This window comes from Rhinoraja longicauda, chromosome 30 (genome assembly GCF_053455715.1).
Source record: "Rhinoraja longicauda isolate Sanriku21f chromosome 30, sRhiLon1.1, whole genome shotgun sequence".
NCBI lineage: Eukaryota > Metazoa > Chordata > Chondrichthyes > Rajiformes > Arhynchobatidae > Rhinoraja > Rhinoraja longicauda.
The window spans coordinates 22,989,074-23,014,863 of record NC_135982.1 but is presented as its reverse complement, the minus strand read 5'-3'; the positions used below and the strand labels follow the sequence as shown (position 1 = coordinate 23,014,863).

At 47.2% G+C, this 25,790-nt stretch overlaps 1 protein-coding gene across 1 annotated transcript; it reads right to left on the bottom strand.

Annotated features, from left to right (window-relative positions):
• Positions 1–5,432: 5,432 nt before the first annotated feature.
• LOC144608033 (tumor necrosis factor receptor superfamily member 9-like) lies at positions 5,433–24,726 on the bottom strand. The gene is made up of 7 exons (XM_078425262.1): positions 24,504–24,726; positions 16,375–16,485; positions 15,164–15,307; positions 12,891–12,978; positions 12,164–12,315; positions 8,521–8,655; positions 5,433–6,658 (listed from the first exon to the last, which is right to left on the bottom strand). Exons 1-7 carry the CDS (start codon positions 24,574–24,576, stop codon positions 6,540–6,542), a joined length of 822 nt encoding a protein of 273 aa, XP_078281388.1. The 5' UTR covers positions 24,577–24,726; the 3' UTR covers positions 5,433–6,539.
• Positions 24,727–25,790: the final 1,064 nt, after the last annotated feature.

Below are 25,790 nucleotides of genomic sequence, written 5' to 3'. Positions count from 1 at the left end.
AGGTGAGAAGGAACTTTTTCACCCAGAGAGTTGTGAATTTGTGGAATTCTGTGCCACAGAGGGCAGTGGAGGCCAAATCACTGGATGAATTTAAGAGAGTTAGATAGAGCTCTGGGGGGTAGTGGTAGCAAGGGATATGGGGAGAAGTTGGGCACAGGTTACTGATTGATGATGATCCGCCATGATCACAATGAATGGCGGTGCTGGCTCGAAGGGCCGAATGGCCTCCTCCTGCACCTATTTTCTATGTTTCTATCTGGTAGAGATGCCTCAATTCCAGAGGCCTCAATTTCGGCTTGTAGCCCTTGATAGTATTCAGGCCCTGCCACGATCGCCTGACAACAACTTGATCGAATTAACCATCTAGTTCATCGCAGACTTCTCTCTTGTCATCCCGGATAGCCTTCCACAGATCATACTTCTTGAACTGAGCGAGTTATCTTAAGAGAGCCTTGGATCTTGACTTCAGCACAGAGAGAATCTCCCTGTTTACCCAATGTTCAATTCTGGTAGCAGTTTAAAGGAGCCCGCTGTGGAGATGATGAGCAGAATAATTTTGACGTTCCAGGTATGCCCACAGTTTAGAAGGGCCCCTACATATTGGAAGGTAACAATTTTAACTATGTTAATCCAGAGAGGAAGGAAAGAGAAAGCAGTGAACTGTGAGCTTGAATATTACTTAGACATTTAACAAATCAGACTTTTGGAAAAATCAACACAGAATTATGAAAGGTACCTTTACTTGAGTAACCTATTCGTTTTTGAAGTGTAGATAAAAGAAAATAAGAAATCAGAATGATATTTTTAAAATATTTTTTATAAAGTGTCAATTTAGTTACACTCTCAAAGAAGAAAATTGTAAAATACGATATCCCTTTCATAAACCAGTGTTTTGTTTGTGGTGGAATGGCATATTGGCACCGCTGAAAAGTGAAATGTCATTATTTTGTTTTCCAGTCACATGTCTATTAATCATGCATTCCGGCACCTTCTTGTCTACAAAAGGCACTCTGCATAAAACCATGTTGAATCTGCTGGATTGGGGTTATGGTTTTTAAAATATCCTGTGACTGCCTCCTTGATAATGGCTTGTAGTATTTTCCCTTTTACAGATGTTAATCTAACCAGTCTGAAGAAGGGTCTCGACCTGAAACGAGACCCATTCCTTCTCTCCAGAGATGCTGCCTGTCCCGCTGAGTTATTCCAGCATTTTACGTCTACCTTTGATTTAAACCAGCATCTGCAGTTCTTTCCTGCACAGCCTGCTATCATCATCTGCTTTTCTTGAATAGGGGAATTACATTTACCGGAACCTTTTCAGGGAATTTTGGAAGATGTCAAACAATGCATCCATTACCTCCGCAATCAAATGTCCATTCAGTGATTCGGGGAAATGTTATGACAGAGAAAGGAAACATTTGATCCATTGTGACTGGGCCGGCTGAAACAATGCTGAGAATTCCAGCTCTGAGTAAATGCAAGTTTTTTTCTTTTCCTTTCTTTTTCCACCTGTGTCTTTGTGCTTCGTACCTTCCCCTTTCCTTCCCCTTTACTCTGCACTTCCTCCAGCAATTCCATTAAGGGTCTGTTACGGTGGACAGTCAGAACCTTTCTCCCCAGGGTGGAAATGTCAAAGATTAGCGGGCATAGCTTTAAGATGAGAGGGGCAAAGTTTAAAGGAGACGTGCGGGACAGGTTTTGTACAGACAGACTCAAAATGCTGGAGTAACTCAGTGGGACAGGCAGCATTTTGGAGAGAAGGAATGGGTGACGTTTCGGGTCGAGACTGTTCTTCTGGCTGTCAAGGGAGAGCTAGATACAGAGATAAGGAAGTTGAAGGTGTGAAAATGAGACAAAGGGTGTGGAGATCGAGGAAAATGTCAAATAGATCATAGAAGGTAACAACAAAGCTGACAGTTAAATGCAAACGAGGGCAGTCAGACTGGTCGGTGAACTGGGAAGGGGGTGGAATGGAGAGAGAGAAAGTAAGGGTTACTTGAAGTTAGAGAAGTCAATATTCATGCCGCTGGGGTGTAAGCTGCCCAAACGAAATATGAGGTGTTCTTCCAATTTGCTTTGGGCCTCACTCTGACAATGGAGGAGCCCCAGGATAGAAAGGTCAGTGTGGGAATGGGAGGGGGAGTTAAAGTGTTAAGCAACCAGGAGATCAGGTAGGTTTAGGCAGACTGCGCGGAGGTGTTCAGCGAAACGGTCCGGTTGCTAATCTCCTCTACCTTATCTCTGCCTCTCATTATTTTATACACCTATCGGGTCTCCTCTGTGGCTTTTCATCCTTTGTAGGTTTTCAATTTTTCCCCCCTGATGTTCCAATGTGTTGGCTGTGTTCCCAGTTCATACGCTAATAAACACACCGATCCCATCCACTTTCAGTTTTTCTTAGCCACAGGAGCTCCTTCCCAATTTTTCAGCCTCTTTGTTGGATGTACACTTACCTGTTCATCGTTAAACTGCAGCTTTCCATCCAAGTGCTGCTTCACCCTAACTTCAGTTTTCCCCAATTACACCCCTCACAGGCCTCCCATTTACCGGATGTCCCCTTACCTGCAAACAACCTTTGTGAGTTCTTGATTAATGCTTCAAAATCAGTCTTGCCCCAGTCCAGGACCGATTGCGGTTGGGTGGGTGGGGGGGGGGGGGGAGGTTGATGATGGAGGTTGTAAACAGGTGGATGCATCTGTCTCCAGAGCGGATGAGATGAAAATGATCTCAGTAATAGTATAAAACCAGGGTGTAGGAGCAGGGAGGAACTTCAAAGTTGTGATACAGAGGCAGTCAAGAGCAATGTACAAATGGCTTAGATTGAGCTCATGAAGAAGACCCTTTGTGGCAGTAGCCTAAAGACCAAAGGGTGACCTCTTGACAGGATGGAGCATGAATGGGAAAATATCCAGGGTGTGTCTGAAGGGAACTGTGATCATCATAGGAGATTTTAATCAACATATTAATTAGATGAACCACACCGTGGAGTGAGTCAGGGATTGGTACAGAACCAGCTGGGTACAAGCTCTGAAACATTTGGTCATCAGTAATGAGGAAGGATTAATCTTGTGATTAAAGATGATCTAGGTGAGGTGACCACAATGCGATTGAGGGAGAACGCCTCAGGATCAAAACCACCATCTGCAACTTGATTAAGGGTAATTATAAAGGTATGAAGTCAAGTCAAATGACTTTGGTGGCACAAGGGACCTTGAAAAGGTTCCGGTAAATGTAATCCCCTTATTCAAGAGAAGCAGATGAAGAAAGCAGGCTAGTTAGATTAACATCTGTCATTAGGGAAATACTAGAAGTCATTATCAAAGAGGCAGCAACAGAACGTTAAAAAAAACATAACCCAATCCAACAGATTCAACGTGGTTTTGCTGGAAACTTGCTGGAATCCTGGGGTTACCGGGGTAACTCAGCGGGTCCGGCAGCATCTGTGGAGGGAATGTACAGGTAGCATCTCCCCTCAGAAGCTGCCTGACCTGCTGAGTGTTTCCATCATTTCCTGTTTTTATTCTATAATACAAGGACAATTTAACTTTGGGTGATTGATAGAGAAAAGAGAAGGAAAAGCAATTTGTGTGAAATGATCCACTGGGGACAGCCACCCATACCACTCAATCTCAAAATGCCACAGATATAAGAAAAATCAGAAAAATCCCCTGTGGGAGAATTGAAGAAAGAGTCTGTGGCATGTGAGAGACTGTTCAGTCATTTATGCCAGAAGCCCCATTGCTCAACCTGTTTGCAATGATATGAAAACCGATACTATGTGGTATAATGCAGTTGGGGACAGGTTGCAGGAAGCAGTATAAGTACAGAGGAAATGAACCATCAAACCATGACTAGGTATTAGTTAATAACAAAATACCCAACCAAACTATTAAAACTACCCAAATATCCAAAACAGATAACAAGGCATTAAAAAATGGCCCAGTATCTAATCGAATATTATGTCATGATATACATTATCAGACAATTCCAGTTATTTAGATTATAATCTTAAGAATTGACACTTGGTTCAGGGATAAAAAGGGTGGATAATGGGAAGAAGGATAATGGGAATTCACAGAAGTGAATTCATCCCATGGAATTGCCATTACTGAGATAGAATCAGAGTCTTGCATTTTGTAAACAGGCCCTTTGACCCAACTTGCCCACACCGACCAACATGTCACTTCTACTCTCGTCCCACCTGCTTGTATTTGGCCCATATCCCTCTAAACCTGGCCTATCCATGTACCTGTCTAAATGTTTCTTAAACAGTGCAATAGTACCTGCCTTAACTACTTCCTCTGGCAGCTCATTCCACACACCCACCACCCTCTGTGTGAAAAAGTTACTTCTCAGATTCCTATTAAATCTTCCTCCGCTCACCTTAAACCCATGTCTCCTGTTTCTCGATTCCCCTACTCTGGGCAAGAGACTGTGCGTCTACCTGATTTGCCCCTCTCATGAGTTGGCAGCTGGATGTTCAAGACTGCAACAGGATATCCAGGGATATCAAGATTCGGGAAGCACGAGCAAAAAGGAAAAGGAGAAGGAACAGCATGGTTGGTAATGGAGGATGTCGGAGCAATGAGAGAAAATACTGACTCAAAAAAACAATGGTAGAATCAGTCTAGGATAAGCTGAGAAAGAGCAAGGAGCATCAGAGTGAAACACCAGTGGGGGCTGTCTGCAGACCTCAATGGTAGCGGGGACCTAGAGAGTGGCATCAAACAGGAGATTAAAGATGGGTGTTGTAAAGGGTATGACAGTACTCATAGGTGCCTTTAAACTGCATATAGACTGGCCAAAGCAAGTTAGCAGTGATACTGAGCAGGAATAATTCTAGGAGTTACAGTCATAGAGTTATACAGCACAGAAACAGGCCCTTCGGTCCAACCCCTGCAGGTTTGTTTTGCTTTTCAGTTCCCACTTTTTCTCTCTCTCGAGTCGATTGCACCAAACAGGAAAGTCCTTAATTAGCCAGTATTGGGAAGAGTTGGAAGTGAGTAAGTGGCAGTTTGATCATCATGTGCCTAGTTTTATGTTCTGGCTCATTATTTCCCAAGCTAATTGAGGTGGCAAAGGCCCGAATGAAGTTGACCCAGTACAGAGGGTTCAGCCGCATAGTCGTTAACTTAAGTAGGGATCTGGACCTTTCAACTAAATGCACGACTTTGGCGAGTTATTGTCAGATAGTTCTGGCCAAATGTGTCCCAGACCAACCACTGGCTTCTCCCTGGCTCCTCGGTGCAGGTACAATGGGGAATGGACAAGCTGGCATCACCAGACATCCACAGCCATGTATGCAACCAACCCAAGCAAACCCAACCCACAAACATTCACCCAACACCACAGGAGCTGGATTCACAACATTTATTTACTTCCAACAATCACATTGAAAAAAACTCATAAGTAAATACATTATCCTACACCGGACTATTAAAAATAATATACATGCAGGAGCAAAATATTGCCCAATAGTGCCCAGTAAACAGTGTTTTTCAGTTTTAGTTTTAGAAATACAGCGTGGAAATAGGTCCATTCGCCCACTGAGTGCGCGCCAACCAATGATCACCTGTAAACTCGTTCTGCTCTATACATTAGCGGCAATTTATAGAAGCCAGTTAACCTACAAACCTGTACGTGTTTGGAGTGTGGGAGGAAACTGGAGCACCCGTAGAAAACCAACACGGTCACAGAGAGAACGTGCAAACTCTATACAGACAGCACACACAGTCAGGATCAAACCTGGGTCTCTGGCACTGTGAGGCAGCAAATCTACCACTGCGCCACCGTGCCGACCTGTGCGATCAGTGATACTGACCATCATCCCCAGACCTGGAGTGTGACAAGTAGACATTGTGATTAAACTCACCAGCAAACCCCAGTTCATCTCCGCTCTCATCCACTTCCTTCCTGCAACTCCTCTCCTTGTTCCCTCCACTCCCTCCTCCCAACGGCCCCACTCGCCCCTCCTCCTCCTCCAAACACAAGCCCACAATACCACAGACAGCCGATGTGTATACTCACTCCTGCTCTCTTCCCACATCCCCGCTGATTTTCCCATTCAAAATTCTGACCTGGTTTCCTTTCTGGATATTACAATTGAATCTGCTTCCACCACCAACTCCGGCAGTGTGCTCTCGATCAGAACAGGGTTGTCGAAGGATGCTCATCTTTCCCTGGTTCTTGTGCCAATTATGCTGAATGTGGCGCTGTCTTGGCTAACTGCCAGACTTGGTCAGGGGGGACGGGACACACACACGCACGCGCATACACAAACTCCCACATCACACACGCATGCACACACTTGCATGCACACACATTCATACTCGCACAAGCATATGCACACATATGCATACACGCACACGCACACACACACACACACACACACACACACAGCAGAGTATTGTTAACCAGCTCTTTTGAGAAGGTTTTGATCTCAAGTGTAAGAGGCAGTGAAAGTTGTTGACTTAGTGTCTGGCCACTCTTGCGGATTGATCCTCCGGTCATTCCTCAGTCCCTCGGCAGCACGTCCACCCTCACTCCGGACGTTTGGGAGCGGTCTCTTGCCGGAGCTGCCAGTCTCCCATCTCCTCCTCCGGACAGTGCCAGCTGCACCGATTGTCCACGGGCACCACCAGGGCAAAGGGCACATCCTCTGAAACAACAACCGAGAGGAACTGTGAAAGGCAACCCCACTTTCTAACATCTTTACGGAAATAGGATTTATTTCCCAATATCATCCCCATGTCATCCCAGCAATCCATCTGCTCTTCCACATCAGACCCCCAGTTGACGCAAGGAATAGCGGACATTGGAATGTTGAGGGGCTCCTTGTGTTACAACCACAGGCCTCCAGTTGCTCTAGAATTCCCTCCTAACATTCTCCTACCTTGACAAACACTTTAAAAGCCACCTTTTGAACTTAAAGCAACTTGAAGTGGCAGGGAACATTGAGTGATACAGTACAGCACCAGACCCTTCAACCCAAACGTCCATGCCAACCAACATGTCCCATCTACACCCGTCTCATTTACCCATTTGTCTCATATCCCTCTAAACCTTTTCTATCCATGTCTCAGTCTAAATATCTTTTAAATGCTGTTATGGTACCTGCCTCAACCATCTCCTCTGGCAGCTCGTCTCATATATCCACTATCCTCTGTGTGAAAAAGTTGCCCCTCAAGTTCCTATTAAATCTTGCCTCTCTCATTTTAAACCCATGTCCTCTGGTTCTTAATTCCCCGACCTTGGGGGTAAAAGGGTATTCACTCGACCTATTCCCCTCATGATTTTATGCACCTCTATAAGATCACCCCTCAGCCTCCGGTGCTCCAAGGAATAACGCCCTATTCTGCCCAACCTCTCCCTACAGGTCAGGCCCTCGAGTCCTGGCAATATCCATGTAAATCTTCTCTGCACTCTTTCCAGCCTAATGGCATCTTGATGGCACCATGAGAACAACGTCAAGGGTAAGTTGCTATCACACAGTTGTCGAGGATGGACACAGCCCATTATATCAGCTGGTCCACACAAGCCTCTTTATTCCCCTAACCTGGGGGTAAAAGACTCTGTGTATTTACCCCATCTATTTACCTCTTCACCATGCCCTTTGCTCACATCCACTGGTCACTCCCCATTCGTGCCTGTCCCATTAAGCTATGCTGCACTTGTACGGTGTGCACAGTCACAAACTAATTATTGCTGTCAAAAGAACTCAAAATGCTGGAGTGACTCAGCAGGTCAGGCAACACCTCTAGAGAACGTGGATAGGTGACATTTTGTGTTGAGACTCTTCTCCAGCACTTTGAGTCCTTTCCTGTATCAACCAGCATCTGCAATTCTCTGTTGCTACATTTTGACTGCTTTCTCCAGAGATGCTGCCTGAGCTGCTCAGTTACTCCAGCACTTTGTGCCATTTTGTGTATTAACCAGCATCTGCAGCTCTTTGTTTCTAAATTATCTTGTCTTTTATAAAGAGTTAAAATCAGGCCAACAAAGATGACATTCAAAGTGTATGAAAGGGTATAAAGTCAGGAGGGGAAGGACAGGGTGAATGAACAGTCTTTTATCCAGAGTAGGGGAATCAAAAACCAGAGGACACGGGTTCAAGGTGAGAGGGGAAAGATTTAATAGGGACAATATTTTCAGACAGAGCACGGTGGGTATATGGAACGAGCTGCCAGAGGAGGCAGTTGAGGCAGGTACTACAACAAGATTTAAAAGACATTTGGGCAGGGACATGGATAGGAAAGGTTTATAGGGATACATGCCAAACACGGGCAAGTGGGATTAGCATAGAAGGGGCATCTTGGCATGGACAAGTTGGGTCGAGGGGTCTTTTTCGTGATGTATGACTCTCTGACCCTAGATGCTCCAAACATTGCAAGGTGTGTTTGAGGGAAAGGTGTGCAGGTTGGTGAGTGGCACTGAAGATATCAGCAGAGGGGGAGATGGAATAGTGAGCCAATGTTCGTCATGGGTGGGTTGAGACACATCACGTGTAGGACATACACTCACCATTGTTCTTCACAGCCAGTTCCACAGGTTTCTTCTGTGCCCTCTTGGTCTGCATGACAACGTAGAGTGCGAATGGGATGGAGACACATGGCACCAATACTATGGCGATGATGACCGCAATCCCATTGTACTTGTCTAAAGAGGGAAAAGAGATCAGCCCACGAGTGATAGAAACATAGAAAATTGGTGCAGGAGTAGGCCATTCGGCCCTTCGAGCCTGCACCGCCATTCAATATGATCATGGCTGATCATCCAACTCAGTATCCCGTACCTGCCTTCTCTCCATACCTCCTGATCCCTTTAGCCACAAGGGCCACATCTAACTCCCTCTTAAATATAGCCAATCAACTGACCTCAACTACCTTCTGTGGCAGAGAATTCCACAGATTCACCACTCTCTGTGCCGCAAGTAATCCTTACTGACCAAAGTAACCTTTTGTGGCAAGTTCTAAACGGCCTTGAAATAAGGATACATGATTGCTGGATTGACACATGATTGATCGATAGGAAAGGTTAACCAAAAAGATCTGGTCTGGTGATTATGCTTCCACCTAGTGGAGACACCATCCCATTCTATGGCTCAACATGGTGGGTTAACAGCTGATTTATTCCCCGCCAGTGGCGACCAAGTCTCACGATAAAACATTGGTTACTCTCGACTTAGATGAGAGAATGTCTCCACAGGGAGCCTGGTGAATGGCGGGATTCCCCACCCTCAGGGATCTGTGGCAGCTCACTCACTGAGGGCAGTCTGCACAGAGAGGGACAGAGTTTTCAATAGTACGGAATCGAGCAGTGGGGGGAATCGGCAGGAGAGCCATGCCTGGATCGAGTGTATGTGGAGAGGATGTTTCCACTCGTGGGAGTCTAGGACCAGAGGACACAGCCTCAGAATAAAAGGACGTACCTTTAGAAAGATGAGGAGGAATTTCTTTAGTCAGAGGGTGGTGAATCTGTGGATTCCATTGACACAGAAGGCTGTGGAGGTCGTCAATTGAAATTTTAATGGCAGATTCTTGATTAGTACGGGTGTCAGGGTTATGGAGAGAAGACAGGAGAATGAGGTTGTGAGGGAAAGATAGATCAGCCATGATTTAATGGCGGAGTAGACTTGATTGATTGAATGGCCCAATTCTGCTCCGAGAACTGATGAACATATGAACTCTGAGACACAAGTTTGGATATGGTCAGATTGAATGCCAAAGTAGGTTTGAGGAATTGAAGAGATTCCTCTGATTGGATTTCTTTAGTTCAAACGTCTCCAACACCCCACTGATCACACTTCCCAACAGGAAAATGACCCATTCATCCCCACGCTCTGCCTTCTGCCCAGTAACTAGTCCTCAGTCCCTGTTCTCATCCTGTTTTCCATCCGCTGAAGTGTGCCCTGTTGAACGTTTTCTGCAAATCCAAATTTCCCTTTATGCACTTTGCTATTTAATTTCAAAATAAGCCCAAAACATTTGCCAAACAGGAAAACCCCTTTGATAAATTCATGTTGATTCTGCCAAATTCCATTATTATTTAAGTGGTTTTATCTTAATAATAGCTTCCACCATTCCTAGCTAATGGTTTGTATTTTCCCATGTTCTATCTTTAATTTTTTAACTAGGAAGCTTACATTGCTGTTCTGTGGGAACTGTTCTAGAATATTTCAAGATTTCACTAGGTTTAGAGGGATATGGGCTAAACACAGGCAAATGAGACTGACTTAGATGGGGCATCTTGATCAGCATGAATGAGTTGGGCTGAAGGGCCTGTTTCCGTGCTGCATAACAACCAGTGCATCCACTATCTTCATGTTGCGAGGGAAGCTACCAGACTGTGGCTCCTTCCCCGAGAGCCATTCACTTCTCTGGAGGTCTGTTTTTAACCGCCGTTAATGCCACTCAGCTCCTCACTCACTACAGTTATTATTTGTTTCATTTTCCTTTTGGGTGGCACAGTGGCACAGCGGGTAGAGCTGCTGCCTCACAGCCACCAGAGACCCGGGTTCAATCATGCCCTCGGGTAGTTGTCTGTGTGGTGTTCGCATGTTCTCCTTGTGACCGTGTGGGTTTCCTCCAGGTGCTCCAGATTCCTCCCACATCCCAGGGACGTGCAGGGTTGTAGTTTAATTGGCCTCTGTAAATAGCCCCTAGTGTGTCGGGAGTGGATGCGAAAGTGGAATAATATAGAACTGGTGTGACAGGTGATTGATGGTCCATTTATTCACAAAATGCTGGAGTAACTCAGCAGGTCAGGCAGCATCTTGGGAGCGAAGGAATTGGTGACGTTTCGGGTCGAGACCCTTCTTCAGACTGAAGAAGGGTCTCGACCCGAAGCATCACCCATTCCTTCTCTCCCTAGATGCTGCCTGACCTGCTGAGTTACTCCAGCATTTTGTGAATAAATCGATTTGTACCAGCATCTGCAGTTATTTTCTTATACTGATTGATGGTCCACGTGGGCTCAGTGGGCCAAAGGGCCTGTTTCCATGCTTTTTCTTTCAATTCAATTCAATTCAATTCAATTCAATTCAATTCAATTCAATTCAATTCAATTCAATTCAATTCAATTCAATAGTCCCAAGTATGATTTCTGTTTTCCCATCAATACACATCAACAGAAACATTTAGTTTTGATGTTCACAGCTAACCTCCTCCCATATTATATGTCCCCTTCCCTTCTCAATGTCCTGACCCTCTGCGCATTTCTGTACATTTCTCAAGCTTCAGGCTTCCTGCTCTTTCGGGTAACATTATAAATCATTTCCTTTGATCAAATACTATCATTAACATTTCCTAACAGCTGGGGAACTTTGTCTTTGGGTTCCCGACCCTTAAAGCGGGATTCATATTTGTTGTAGACTGCGTGCTATTTCTTTAAATGTTACTTATAGTTTGACCCTCAACCTTTCAACGTTGTCTCAAACTTAACTGTAGCCAATGTGTGGCTCATAGTGAGAGTTTGCTTGAGGTTTTAGACCCTGATTGAACTAAATTCCTTTGTATAAAATTCAACCATATGATTATTCTTGCACAATACCAGATCTAAAATAGTTCCTGCTGATCATTGTGTTATGTACTTTGTTGTGTGATCCTCCAGATTTGCAATTTATATGGTGCTTTATGCTATTATTACTTAAGGTCTCACAGACAACTCTCAGCAATGTTTTCTGTTCCTTACTGTTCCTTGACTCCAATCGAATGAGATCCCTGATCCCTGATCAACCTAAGACCCTTCCTTTCCACCAACTTCATTATCAATGTAACATCTCCTCCTTGGTCATTTTTCTAATCCCTTCCAAAGATTACGCATCCTGGCTCATTTTAAGGAAAGGGGGACGTTTCGGGTCGAGACCCTTCTTTAGACTGAGAGTCCTGACTTTCAGTCTGAAGAAGGGTCTCAACCCAAAACATCACCAATTCCTTCTCTCCAGGGATGCTGCCTGTCCCCGGTGAGTTACACCAGCATTCTGTGTCTATCTTCGGTGCAAACCATCATCTGCAGTTCCTTCCTACACAATGGGTGATTTCAATTCCCAACTTTGGTCACTTTGCCGCCTGAAAACAGGATGCACTTTGCGCTTTCCCATCAGTGTCGGTACGTTGGGAGCTTTACGCTTGGCGTTTGGGGAAGTCTGCAGTAGGTTTGTTTGTACCTTGGCTCCGGGGCTGGTCGTGGTGCGTTGGGGTTCTGTGTTTGGACCAGTTCGAGCTGGTGGCTGCCACCGGAGATGCCAGGGGCGCGGCGCACGTTACATCCTCAGTGCTGGAACCGTTCCTCGCTACCCGGAGACCTTTAGCCGAGCAGCTAGAATGACAGACAGACACCAGACGGAGAATGACAAACAGAAATTGGCCCAGTGACTTCATTCATTGAACTCTCTCTCTGGAAACTTATGCAATGACTGGTCTTATCGGTAGGAGGCTGGTGTTTCATGTGGTTGAGCCGATATCTGATCATGTTTCTCACTCTCTGCACACGTTTCCTGGCTTTACAGTTACAGTGGCGCTGTGAGCCGCACACTGCTCAGACTGTAGTTGTTCAGCCCTCGTTTCACTACGGGACGTAAGGGAGGGCTTGCTGAGTTTTGTAGCTGGCTGTGGGCAGGAGTGGAACCTTTATGTTTTCCATCGACAGCTCAGGCAGTACTACATGAGTAATGCCAACCACGGGTGCTTAAAAGGACATGAACCAACCAGCTTCACACAGGTGAAAACAGGGGGAAGGTTTGGAGGGGTATGGGACAATCGCGGGCAGGTGGGACTCGTGTAGATGGGGCATCCGCTGCTACTAAGCCTCAGACACATCCCCTCTCACTCCGACCCTACCTTCCCTCCCCATGCCCCCCTCCACCCCCCCGCGCCGCCCAAATGGGAACTCACTCGGTCCACGGTTTGCAGATGCCATTGTCTTGGTTGGAGAAGGTGCCACTTTGGCAGTCCTGGCACTGCCTGTCCTTGAACGAGTCGCCTGGCAGAGAACAACAGAGATGGTCGGTTAGTCGTGCCTCCAAGGTCGGGTGGCACAGCTACTTTCGGAGTGTCCCATCTGCTCGTCGCTGTGGGTGGGTGGGGAAAAGTGGAAGCTCCGTGCAGAGAGGAGGAAGAATCAGATCAACAAAGAAAACCCGTGAACTGGTACTGGGGCAAAGGGGAGATGCAATGGGCAGGGTGGGCTGTTCTCAGAGAGCAGGTACTGAGGGACTGGTCACAGAGTGGGTATCCGGGCCTGGTCACAGATTGGGCAAACGGGGACTGGCCACAATAAGTATAGGGGATGGGTCACATGGGACAGGTACTGAGGGACTGGTCACAGAGTGGGTATAGGGGACTGGTCACAGTGGGTATAATAATAATATAATAATAAATTTAATAATAATAAATTTTATTTGTCATATGTAGGTTGGCACAGGGTCAACGGTACAATGAAATGTATTTGACAAGACAACGGGTCACCTCAGCAGTAATATTCCAAGGATAAATAAGATTTTTTTAAAATAAAATAATGTTTTTTTAAATGACATTAGTAAGGTAAAAAGACAATATTAAAAATAGGTAAAAAGACAATATTAAAAATAATCAACATATATGATTTGAAATGTGTTTATGAGTTCAGACGCCTGATGGCCTGGTGGTAGAAACTGTTCTTAAGTCTGGTGGTACGCGCAGCCATACTTCTATATCGTCTGCCTGACGGTAACAAGGAGAACAGCCTGCGTGCTGGGTGGCTGTGGTCCTTGATGATGCCGCGTGCCTTCCGCAGGCACCGCCGGTAGAAAATGTCCTGAATGGCCGGGAGACAGTTGCCAGTGATGTGCCGTCTTCACTACTCTCTGTAGTGATTTGTGGTTGTGGGCAGAACAGTTCCCGTACCAGACTGTAATAGGGGACTGATCACAGATTTGGTATAGGGGACTGGTCACAGACCAGGTTCAGCAGGGCCTGGTCACGGATGGATTTATCCCTGAGCCCATGTCCCAGCCCCATCCATGGAGCAATGCAGCTCAGACCACTGATCTCAGGCAATATTAATGTTGTCAAGCTGGAAAGAGTGCAGAGATTTATGAGGTGATACCAGGACACTGGAGACTGAGCTTATAGGGAGAGGTTGAGCAGATTAGGACTTTATTCCTTTGAACGCAGGAGGCTGAGGGGTGATCTTATAGACGTGTGCAAGATCATTAGAGGAATCGATAAGGTAAGTACACAGAGTCTTTTGCCCAGCGTAGGGGAATCAAGAACCTGGGGACATCGACTAAAGGTGAGGAGGGAAAGACTGAATAGAAACCTAAGGGGCAACGTTTTTGGACACAAAGGATGGCAGGTATATTGAACGAGCTGAAGGCAGAGGTAGTTGAGGCAGGTGATATCACAATTTTATAAAACACTTTTGGACAGGTACAGGGATAGTAGAGGTTTAGAGGCATATGGGCCAAAGGAAAGCAGGTGGGACTGGTGTAGATGGGCCATGTTGGTCGGCGTGGGCAAGTTGAGCCGAGGGGGTCTGTTTCCACGCTATATGACTCGATATAGATCAGTCACTACTACACACACGAGTGGAACATTCTCACCTCCTCACACAAGCCGCTTGGCCTGAGGAGGAAGTGGCTTTGGTGACGAAGTGTTTTTTCAGCATCGTTACTCTGGTGATTCAGTTGCGTGTGACGTCAGCACCAGAAGTTGATCTACGGGTCCTTCTGTCCCACATTTCCCACCCGCAGATCAGGGCCCCCATCTGAGATGTCCTCCTCTCTCAGCAGCCATGCCCCCCCCCCCCCCCCCCCCCACCATGGCTGACCAAACCCTCACACGTATCTCCTCGATGTCCCACACCTCTGCTCTATTTTCTATGTTTCTATGCTCCCGCTCCACCCCCCCCCCCCCCCCCCCCCCAGAGGCAACAGGGGTAGAGTTCTCTAAGTTCTCCACTGTCACCCCACCGGACTCCACGTCCAGTGTTTCATCCTTTGACATTTCTCCCAGCCGCAACGTGATCCCACCACCACTTGCACCTCCCCTACCGCACCCCATTTTGCTCTCTGCAGGGACCACCTTAAATTTTGCACAACAACTTTCCAGTATCTAATAAATATCTTCCGAGTGACTACTAGACAAGAGCAGACCTTCCGACGCTGGCGCGTCCAGAACATGCTTACCCTCTCGTTCCACCTGCTGTCCTCTCTTACACGTCGTGTGGGCCTTGCAGGATTTGCAATTATGGCGGGTACACATGAATCCGTCCTGACACCCGCACACCGTGTCAGCGAATGCCAGGCACTGAAACCGCGTCTGAAATTTACCTTCAAGATCAAGAAACGAACGTCACTGGGGGTTGGTGAAGAATGGTTTTCAACCTGCAACGTTAATTCCCGTTTCTCCCCTCCACAGTTGCTGCCCGACCTGCTGAGTATCTCCAGTGGTTTCCCTCTTGTAATTTCAAAAGTCACCGGGATGTGGGGAGAATGAAAGGACGGGAACAGGGTGAATGAGCAAAGCCTCTGGGGCAGCAAAGGGAAAGGGAAAGGGAAAAGGAAGAGAGAGAGGGAGATTGAGGGAGAGAAGGGAGAGAGAGACAGCGAGATATGGCGAGTGTGGTGGGGGGGGGGGGGGGGCTGGAAGAGAGAGAGAGAGAGAGAGAGAGAGAGAGAGAGAGAGAGAGAGTGTCTGGGAGAAACAGGAGAGGCAGAGAGCAAGAGACAAAGAGAAACAGAGACGGAAAGGGAAAGAGGAAGAGAGAAACAGGTGACAGAGAGAGAGAGCGAGAGAGAGAGGGGGAAACTGGAAGAGAGAGACGAGGGAGAGGGAGAGACAGGAAACAGGAGTCCGAGAGAAACAGGAGAGGCAGAAGAGGCAAAGAGAAACAGAGAGAGACACAACGAGGAAAGAGAAAGAGCAAGAGAGCAACAGGGAGAGAGGGAGAAACAGGGAGCGTGAGCACCATCTGTGAAGCAAGCTTGTGCTCACCAAGATTGCTGGAACAAATGTGGAACCAGGCAAAGTGTAACAACGAGGACCACATCCCAGCAACGTACCTGGAAGGCCAGCATTGTTTGGAGGGGGTGGGGTGGGCGGGCACGGGCTCCGGGACAGGGGCCGATGTGCCACTTCTTTCCAGGTCAAGGGCACCTCTCGCCTTGCTCCCTCCCCCCACTCCCCCCCCCCCCCCCCCCTCCCCTCCTATCTCATCCTCTCTTTCTCCCTTCCCCACCTTTTCCCCTCCATCACTCACTTCCCTTTCTCCGCCGCCCCTGTTCCCGTCTCCCCCACGCCCCTCTCCCCCCCCTGCCCCCACCCCCCTCCTCCACCCTGTCCCCCATACCCCTCCTGTGCAGCTCCCGTGCATGCATCACCCAACTGCCGGACTCACCTACTGAACACATACGGCAGCGATTGCAATGCGACTGGTTGTTCGGGGTACTGGTGTACGAGGTTGCAGGACATGGAGTACACTGCCCGGTCCGGCTGTCCCGAAACGTGCCTGTCAACGACGAAGATATTTACAGTTAGTTTCGCAGGTCAGGACTGATTTAATCTCCGGTTGCAACAACAACCCCAACCCTATCCACCCCAAACCCCAAACCAGGTGTCTGCAGAGCATGTGTCAGGATACTGGGAGATGCCAGGGTTGAGAGAAGTGCTAGCAACCGCTGGCACAGAATGCCAGCGCACCAGGGCATCCAAGATCTACTGCCTTTGTCCCCGGCTGAATCTCCCTCGCTCCGAGCCACTCTTGTGTGAATGGGCCCTGGGGCGTAGGTACCCGGAACAATGATGTAGATGGACTGGATGGTGGCCAGGGCAGTTGAAAACCCCACCAAGGCTGTGTCCTCATTCCCGACTGATTCACAGCAAAAAGTATTTCACTGAGCTGAGTTACCCAGGGTCGACTAACTTACAATTGCAGAGATGTATAGCAGGGAAACAGGCACCAGCCCACCTTGTCCATGCCGACTAAGGTGGCATACTGGGCTAGTCCCATTTGCCTGCATTTGGCCCATATCCCCACGAAATCCTTCCGAACCACATAACAGGTCCAACGCCGTCCACTCAATTCACCTCTCTCCCTCTCTCCTTCACTTCTCTCCTATCCTTCATCTCTCCTTCCCATCCCACTCCACCTCATCAACTACCCGTTCTTCACGTGCAGTTGTGGAGGGGGGTGGGGGGAATGGGTCAGTTGCTGGGAGGTAAAATAATTATTTCCATAACGACCCCAAACATAATCAAAGACGAGTCCCGCCCCGGTCATTCCTTCTTCTCCCCGCTCGCATCAGCAGTAGGTGACACAAGTATGACATCGAGCACCACCAGACTCAGGAACAGCTTCTTCCCCATGGTTATCAGGCTTCTAAATGGGCTTTTCATAAGTTAGGATACTGTCCGATACACATCTACCCCATTGCGGACAATGGACTTTGTCTACGGAACTGGTGTGCTACAATGCCTTTTGCTATTGAGGTCGTGCAGCGTAGGTTTACTAGGTTAATTCCCGGAATGGCGGGACTTTCATATGTTGAAAGACTGGAGGGGCTAGGCTTGTATACACTGGAATTTAGAAGGATGAGAGGAGATCTTATCGAAACATATAAGATTATTAAGGGGTTGGACACGTTAGAGGCAGGAAACATGTTCCCAATGTTGGGGGAGTCCAGAACAAGGGGCCACAGTTTAAGAATAAGGGGTAGGCCATTTAGAACTTAGAAGAGGAAAAACTTTTTCAGTCAGAGAGTTGTGAATCTGTGGAATTCTCTGCCTCAGAAGGCAGTGGAGGCCAATTCTTTGAATGCATTCAAGAGAGAGCTGGATAGAGCTCTTAAGGATAGCGGAGTCAGGGGGTATGGGGAGAAGGCAGGAACGGGGTACTATAGACAATAGACAATAGACAATAGGTGCAGGAGTAGGCCATTCAGCCCTTCGAGCCAGCACCGCCATTCAATGCGATCATGGCTGATCACTCTCAATCAGTACCCCGTTCCTGCCTTCTCCCCATACCCCCTTACTCCGCTATCCTTAAGAGCTCTATCCAGCTCTCTCTTGAAAGCATCCAACGAACTGGCCTCCACTGCCTTCTGAGGCAGAGAATTCCACCCCTTCACCACCCTCTGACTGAAAAAGTTCTTCCTCATCTCCGTTCTAAATGGCCTACCCCTTATTCTCAAACTGTGGCCCCTTGTTCTGGACTCCCCCAACATTGGGAACATGTTATCTGCCTCTAATGTGTCCAATCCCCTAATTATCTTATATGTTTCAATAAGATCCCCCCTCATCCTTCTAAATTCCAGTGTATACAAGCCCAATCGCTCCAGCCTTTCAACATACGACAGTCCCGCCATTCCGGGAATTAACCTAGTGAACCTACGCTGCACGCCCTCCATAGCAAGAACATCCTTCCTCAAATTTGGAGACCAAAACTGCACACAGTACTCCAGGTGCGGTCTCACCAGGGCCCGGTACAACTGTAGAAGGACCTCTTTGCTCCTATACTCAACTCCTCTTGTTACGAAGGCCAACATTCCATTGGCTTTCTTCACTGCCTGCTGAACCTGCATGCTTCCTTTCATTGACTGATGCACTAGGACACCCAGATCTCGTTGAACTCCCCCTCCTCCTAACTTGACACCATTCAGATAATAATCTGCCTTTCTATTCTTACTTCCAAAGTGAATAACCTCACACTTATCTACATTAAACTGCATCTGCCATGTATCCGCCCACTCACACAACCTGTCCAAGTCACCCTGCAGCCTTATTGCATCTTCCTCACAATTCACACTACCCCCCAACTTAGTATCATCTGCAAATTTGCTAATGGTACTTTTAATCCCTTCGTCTAAGTCATTAATGTATATCGTAAATAGCTGGGGTCCCAGCACCGAACCTTGCGGTACCCCACTGGTCACTGCCTGCCATTCCGAAAGGGACCCATTTATCCCCACTCTTTGCTTTCTGTCTGTCAACCAATTTTCTATCCATGTCAGTACCCTACCCCCAATACCATGTGCCCTAATTTTGCCCACTAATCTCCTATGTGGGACCTTGTCGAAGGCTTTCTGAAAGTCGAGGTACACCACATCCACTGACTCTCCCTTGTCAATTTTCCTAGTTACATCCTCAAAAAATTCCAGTAGATTTGTCAAGCATGATTTCCCCTTCGTAAATCCATGCTGACTCGGAATGATCCCGTTACTGCTATCCAAATGCTCAGCAATTTTGTCTTTTATAATTGACTCCAGCATCTTCCCCACCACTGATGTCAGACTAACTGGTCTATAATTACCCGTTTTCTCTCTCCCTCCTTTCTTAAAAAGTGGGATAACATTTGCTATCCTCCAATCCACAGGAACTGATCCTGAATCTATAGAACATTGAAAAATGATCTCCAATGCTTCCACTATTTCTAGAGCCACCTCCTTAAGTACTCTGGGATGCAGACCATCAGGCCCTGGGGATTTATCAGCCTTCAGTCCCATCAGTCTACCCAAAACCATTTCCTGCCTAATGTGGATTTCCTTCAGTTCCTCCATCACCCTAGGTTCTCCGGCCCCTAGAACATTTGGGAGATTGTGTGTATCTTCCTCAGTGAAGACAGATCCAAAGTAACGGTTTAACTCGTCTGCCATTTCTTTGTTCCCCATAATAAATTCCCCTGCTTCTGTCTTCAAGGGACCCACATTTGCCTTGACTATTTTTTTCCTCTTCACGTACCTAAAAAAACTTTTGCTATCCTCCTTTATATTATTGGCTAGTTTACCCTCGTACCTCATCTTTTCTCCCCGTATTGCCTTTTTAGTTAACTGATTAAGAATGATCAGCTATGATCACTTTGAATGGCGGTGCTGGCTCGAAGGGCCGAATGGCCTCCTCCTGCACCTATTGTCTATTGTCTATTGTCTAATGCTGAGACCTATATTCTGCGCTCTGTGTCTTCCCCTTTGCTCTGTCTATTGTACTTGAATTTAAAATGATTGTATCTATGCACATTATGACATATGAAAACAAGGAACTGCAGATGCTGATTTACACAAAAGAACACAAAGTACTGGAGTAACTCAGAGGGTCAGGCAGCATCCCTGGAGAATGTAGATACGTGACATTTTTGGGTGGAGACCCTTCTTCAGATCTGATTGGATAGCAAGCAAAACAAAGCTTTTCACTGTACACATGACAATAATAAACTTAAACCTAAAAAGGTTGTGCAGGAGAGTTAAGGAGACAACCTCAGTCAAATGTACAGAAATTAAGGTGCTGGAGGAACTCAGTGGGTCAGACAGCATCTTTGGAGGGAAATGGACAGATGACTTTACGGGTCAGGACCCTTCTTCAGAGTTCCTCCAGCCATTTGTTTCCTTGCTCAAGATGCTTGTGCCTCCATTAAACAGAACGCCCACCGGACTGTTGAGGAGGGTCAGATATCTCACTGCAGGGCAGCAGTGACAGGATTGGTCAAAGTCAGCATGGATTTATGAAGTGGAAATCATGCTTGACTAATCTTCTGGAATCTTTTGAGGATGTAACAAGCAGAATGGATAAGGGAGAGCCAGTGGATGTGGACTTTCAAAAAGCCTTTGACAAGATCCCACACAAGAGGTTAGTGTGCAAAATTAGAGCACATGGTATTGGGGGTAGGGTATTGACATGGATAGAGAACTAGTTGGCAGACAGGAAGCAAAAAGTAGGAATTAACGGGTCCTTTTCAGAATGGCAGGCAGTGACTAATGGGGTGCCGCAAAATGCAATATCTTTTAACGATTTAGATGAGAGAAACCTTCACCCGGAGAATCGTGAATCTGTGGAATTCTCTGCCACAGAGGGCAGTGGAGGCCAATTCATTGGATGTTTTCAAGAGAGAGTTAGATTTCGCTCTTAGGGCTAAAGGAATCAACGGATTTGATGAAAAGCAGGAAGGGGTGCTGATTTTAGATGATCAGCCATGATTATATTGAATGGAGGTGTTCGAAGGGCCGAATGCCCTACTCCTGCACCTATCTTTTCTATGTTTCTATGCATGGTTGGACTGTTTTAAAGATGAGTTGCCCCGGATCCCAGGTGACTATTTATTCCTGAACCAGAGGGAAATTCTCTGGCTACCACGTGGTCACGTGTGGCATCTTCCTCAGCAGAGACTGCCAGCTGCCTCTCCACCAAGTACCAGGGACTAGCTTTGTAAAAAACCTTCATCGACTGGGAAATAAAGTGGGGCATCCCTTGGTTGAGAAAGGCGCTGCACAGATGCAAATTCTTCCCTTTTCTCGAATTAAAGACTGGGAGCTACGACTCAGACAAAAAACGGCAATTTTTAAAAAAGTATTTTGGTAAATTGGATTGTCCAAAAATAGTTCTTAAGATATGTAAATAATCTCTGGTCAATAATGAATCATAATAACCCCCAAATTTCCCTGCCGGCGGGCTCAGTCTGCGTGTTGTTGCCCATCAGTGAAGTTTGTTGGTTCATCCGTTTTGATTTCTGTCATTTTAACATCTCGCCCAAGCAATAACACCTCTGACAGTGCAGCACGCCCCCAGTAGGTCTCACTGAGGTTATATCTTCAACTCTCCGACTTGACCTTGTTAGGTTTAGGTTTATTATTGTTTAATTTAGAGATGCAGCGCGGAAACAGGCCCTTCAACCCACTGAGTCCACACCGACCAGCGATCCCCCCACACTTACACTTCCTACACACACGAGGGACAATTTACATTTATACCAAGCCAATTAACCGACAAACCTGTACATCTTTGGAGTGTGGGAGGTAACCGGAGATCCCGGTGAAAACCCACGCAGGTCATGGGGAGAACGTAAAAACTCTGTACAGACAAGCACCCGTAGTCAGGATCGAACCCAGGTGCTTGTAAGGCAGCGACTCTACCGCTGCGCCACCAAGCCACCAGCACCCGTACCGAGGTACAGTGAAAAGCTTTGTTTTGCCTGCTCTCCAGTCAAATCACATAATACTACTAGTGATGGGGTGAAGTGTCGCAGACATGGTGTAAATCGGCACTTCAGCCCCCATCTCACTGCCCTTCTCCAGCCACCCTGCCTCCTCTCACCCCAATCTCGTCGTACCTCAGCAATTTGCAATCGCCAAAACCCCTCACCCCTTTGTAACCCCTCAACTTAAACCCGCCTCCACAAACCCTCGCCCCATCAAAACCTAACCATGAACCCTCCACCAGCTCCCTTTCTGTCACCCCCTAAGCCTCCTTCTCACCCCTCTTGCACCATGGCACTTACATCTCCCATCATTTACTGTCCAATCTGACCACTCTGAAGGAGACCAACAAGCAGAACTGGGAAGAGCAAACAGCTGCACACTGAAACATTGCACCGAGAAAAATCCCAACAAAGTCCATTAAGACTGCAGTCCCCCCCCCCCCCCCCCCCAACCATCTCTTGCTCTTACTCATCACCTGAGAGCAAGGTTCAGTGGATTAAATCGTGAAGTGTTCACGGCCCAAATGGAGTGGAACAGAGATAATCAAAATGTGTGACGCTATGAAAGAAAAGGGCTCTGTGCAACATTTTCTTCAGAAGCTGTGGTAAAGAGTTCAACTTCCATTTGTCGTAGAGTCCCATAGTCATACAGTATGGAAACAGACCCTCGGGGCCACCTCGTCCATGCCGACCAAAATGCTCCATTTTGAGCTAGAACCATTTGTCCACAATTGACCCATATCCTTCTAAACATTTCCTACCCAAGTGTTTTTTAAACGTTGTTATAGTACCTGCCTCAACTACCTTCAATGGCAGCTAGTTCCATATACCCACCACCCTCGGTGTGAAAACACTTGCCCCTCAGGTTTGTGTTATTTTCCCCTCTCACCTTAAACTTATGCCTTCTAGTTCTTGATTCCCCTACCCTGGGTAAAACGACACTGCATTCACCCAATCTAATCACCTCATCATTTTATACACCTCGAGAGGATTACCCCTCAGTCTCATGCGCTCCAGGGAATAAAGTCCTAGCATGCCCAACCTCTCCCCGTAGTTCAGCCCCTTGAATCCTGGCGACATCCTTGTAAATTTTCTCTGCACTCTTTCCAGCTTGACTACATCATCCTATAGCAGGGAGGCCAAAACTGAACGCCGCACTCCAAAGTAAACATATCTTTGAAATTCATGAATGAAAGTGTTATATTTCCTGTCTCTCCTTTCAGTATGAATAAGCAGGAGCACTCCACAACTGAACCGATGATGTGCCAATCCATTGATGCAGGGAGCTGCGTATTGTCAACAGTTTGCTCAGCATATCTTTGACAATAAATTGCACCAAAGTAGGAAACCTGTTCAGCCAATGAGTTAAAAAAATGGACTAAAATAAAACAGCCAATGAGTAAAAAAATGGACTAAAATAAAAATTGCTGCCTACACTCAACAGTTCTGGTAATGTCTGCAGAGAGAGGGGTTAATGTTTGGACTCGGGTTTCGGTGGGAGAGAAAGGGGGATAGTGAGAAAGAGAAATGAAAGACTGAGGCAAGAAGACAAGAAAGGGGAGCCAGGTGGTGGGGAAACCAGAAACGCAAAAGACTGCAGATGTTGGAAATCTGTGAAAAAACCCCTAGTAGAGGTTGCTGAAGATACTCGATGGGTCAAGCAATGTGGGAGGCTGAGGGGAGGCCTTATTGAGGAGCATAAGACCACGAGGGGCATGGACAAGGTCAGGGCTCAGTCTATTTCCCAGGGTAGAGGATTCTAAAACTAAAGGGCATGGGCTTAAAGTGAGAGGGGAGAGAGATTTAAGAGGGACCTCATGGGCAGGTTTTTTTTTCCACTCAGAGAGCAGTCCGCATCTGGAATGAGCTGTCAGAAGAGCCTACAGAAGTCGGTACATTTATAACTTTTAGAAGATATTTGGAGTTATACGTACAGGATGGGTTTAATGGGCCAAATTCAGGCAACAGCTGACCATGACAAACGTGAACTGCATCTCACTGCACTTCAATGCTGCCTGAATTGGTGATTGTCTCATTCAGATAGACAGCATCCCTGGGCAACTGTTCTCAATCCATATCTATAGACATCTCACCAGCCCTAATCTGCCGCATCTGGCTCCAGTCTCGCCCAGGAGTGCACTCCTCCAATAGAGCATAGAACAGTACAGCACAGTAACAGGCCCTTCGGCCCACAGTGTCCATTTCAACTAATCTCCTCTGCTTGCAAGTGATCCATTTCCCTCCATTCCCTGCATATCCACGCGTCCATCCGAAAAATCTGTTGAACACTGTGGTATCTGCCCCCACCACCTTCAGTGGCAGTGCGTTCTCGGCACCCACCACCCTCTGTGTAAAGGACCTGCCCTGCACATCTCCTTTAAACTCTGCCCCTCTCGCTGTAAAGGCATGCCCTCCGGTGTTGGACATTTCCACCCTGGGAGAAAGGTTCTGTCTGTCTACCCTGTCTACGTCTCTCACTGTTTTATCAGCCAGCAGCAGGGACAGTTGGGAGGCGGAGAGGGCAGCGAGGTGCAGAGCTCCCCGGACAGAGAAACGTCGCCTACCTTTGTCGCACAAGTGTTGAGCGGACACAGCGCCTATCATGGCCATCAGTAGCGCTAGTGCTCGCTGCTCCATGCTGCTCGGCAGAGTGAGTGGAGCCGCCGTCTCTCGCCCGGGTATAAGCGGGGCTGACGCAGGGTGCAGGGGGGATTCCCCACGAACGTGAGCAGCATTGGACGTGTGGTCCTCCCACGGCTCCCACGGCCAGTCTATGGGACACTGCTCCACGGAGGGAGGGAGGGGGAAGGGGCATTCTAGCGGCGCTGCCGCTCCGCCCCCGACCCGCAGATCCCAGCTGAGCGGCGGGCTTTCCCTCGTCTCTGCGTGAAATTTCCAGTAAACTCTGGCAAAGTAAAATATTTTGGAAGGTGTCGAAAGGAACTGCAGATGCTGGTTTACACCGAAGAGAGACACGAAATGCTGGAGCAACTCAACGGGACAGGCATCATCTCTGGGGAGAAGGAACGGGTGACGTTTCGGGTCTGAAGAAGGGTCTCGACCCGAAACATCATCCATTCCTCCTCTCCAGAGATGCTGCCTGTCCCGCTGAGCTGCTCCAGCATTTTGTATCTATAAAATATATTTAACATTAGCACTCCACCTTGATCAACACAAAACTCGCATATATTAGCATATATTAACATTAGCACTCCACCTTGATCAACACAAAACTCGCAAAATGCTAGAGTAACTCAGCAAGTCAGGCAGCATCTCAGGAGAGAAGGAATGGGCGACGTTTCGGGTCGAGACCCTTCTTTAGACTGATGAAGGGTCTCGACCCGAAACGTCGCCCATTCCTTCTCTCCTGAGATGCTGCCTGACTTGTTGAGTTACTCCAGCATTTTGTGAATAAATACCTTCGATTTGTACCAGCATCTCCAGTTATTTTCTCACAACACAAAACTCGCAGTTCAGCAAGGGGAAATGTATATTTAAGAATAAGGGGTAGGCCATTTAGATCGGAGATGAGGAAAAACGATTTCAGTCAGAGAGTTGTAAATCTGTGGAATTCTCTGCCTCAGAAGGCAGTGGAGGCCAATTCTCTGGATGCTTTCAAGAGAGAGTTAGATGGAGCTCTTAATGCTAGCGGAGTCAGGGGGTATGGGGAGAGGGCAGTAACGGGGTACTGATTGTGGATGATCAGCCATGATCATATTGAATGGCGGTGCTGGCTCGAAGGGCCGAATGGCCTACTCCTGCACCTATTTTCTATTGTATCAAGTATCTTCATATCCCTTTTTCTACGGAGTCTCGTTTCTAAAATGCAACATTTAAAATATCATTTCAGC

Bases quoted from the DNA above. Each gene is read 5' to 3' on its own strand.
- LOC144608033 (XM_078425262.1), bottom strand. From the start codon at position 24,576: ATGGAGCAGCGAGCACTAGCGCTACTGATGGCCATGATAGGCGCTGTG. The intron at 12,979-15,163 runs GTAAGCATGTTC...GTTCTCTGCCAG, and splicing joins ACAGCAGGTGGAACGAGAGG to GCGACTCGTTCAAGGACAGG. The intron at 12,316-12,890 runs GTGAGTTCCCAT...CTGTCATTCTAG, and splicing joins ATCTGCAAACCGTGGACCGA to CTGCTCGGCTAAAGGTCTCC.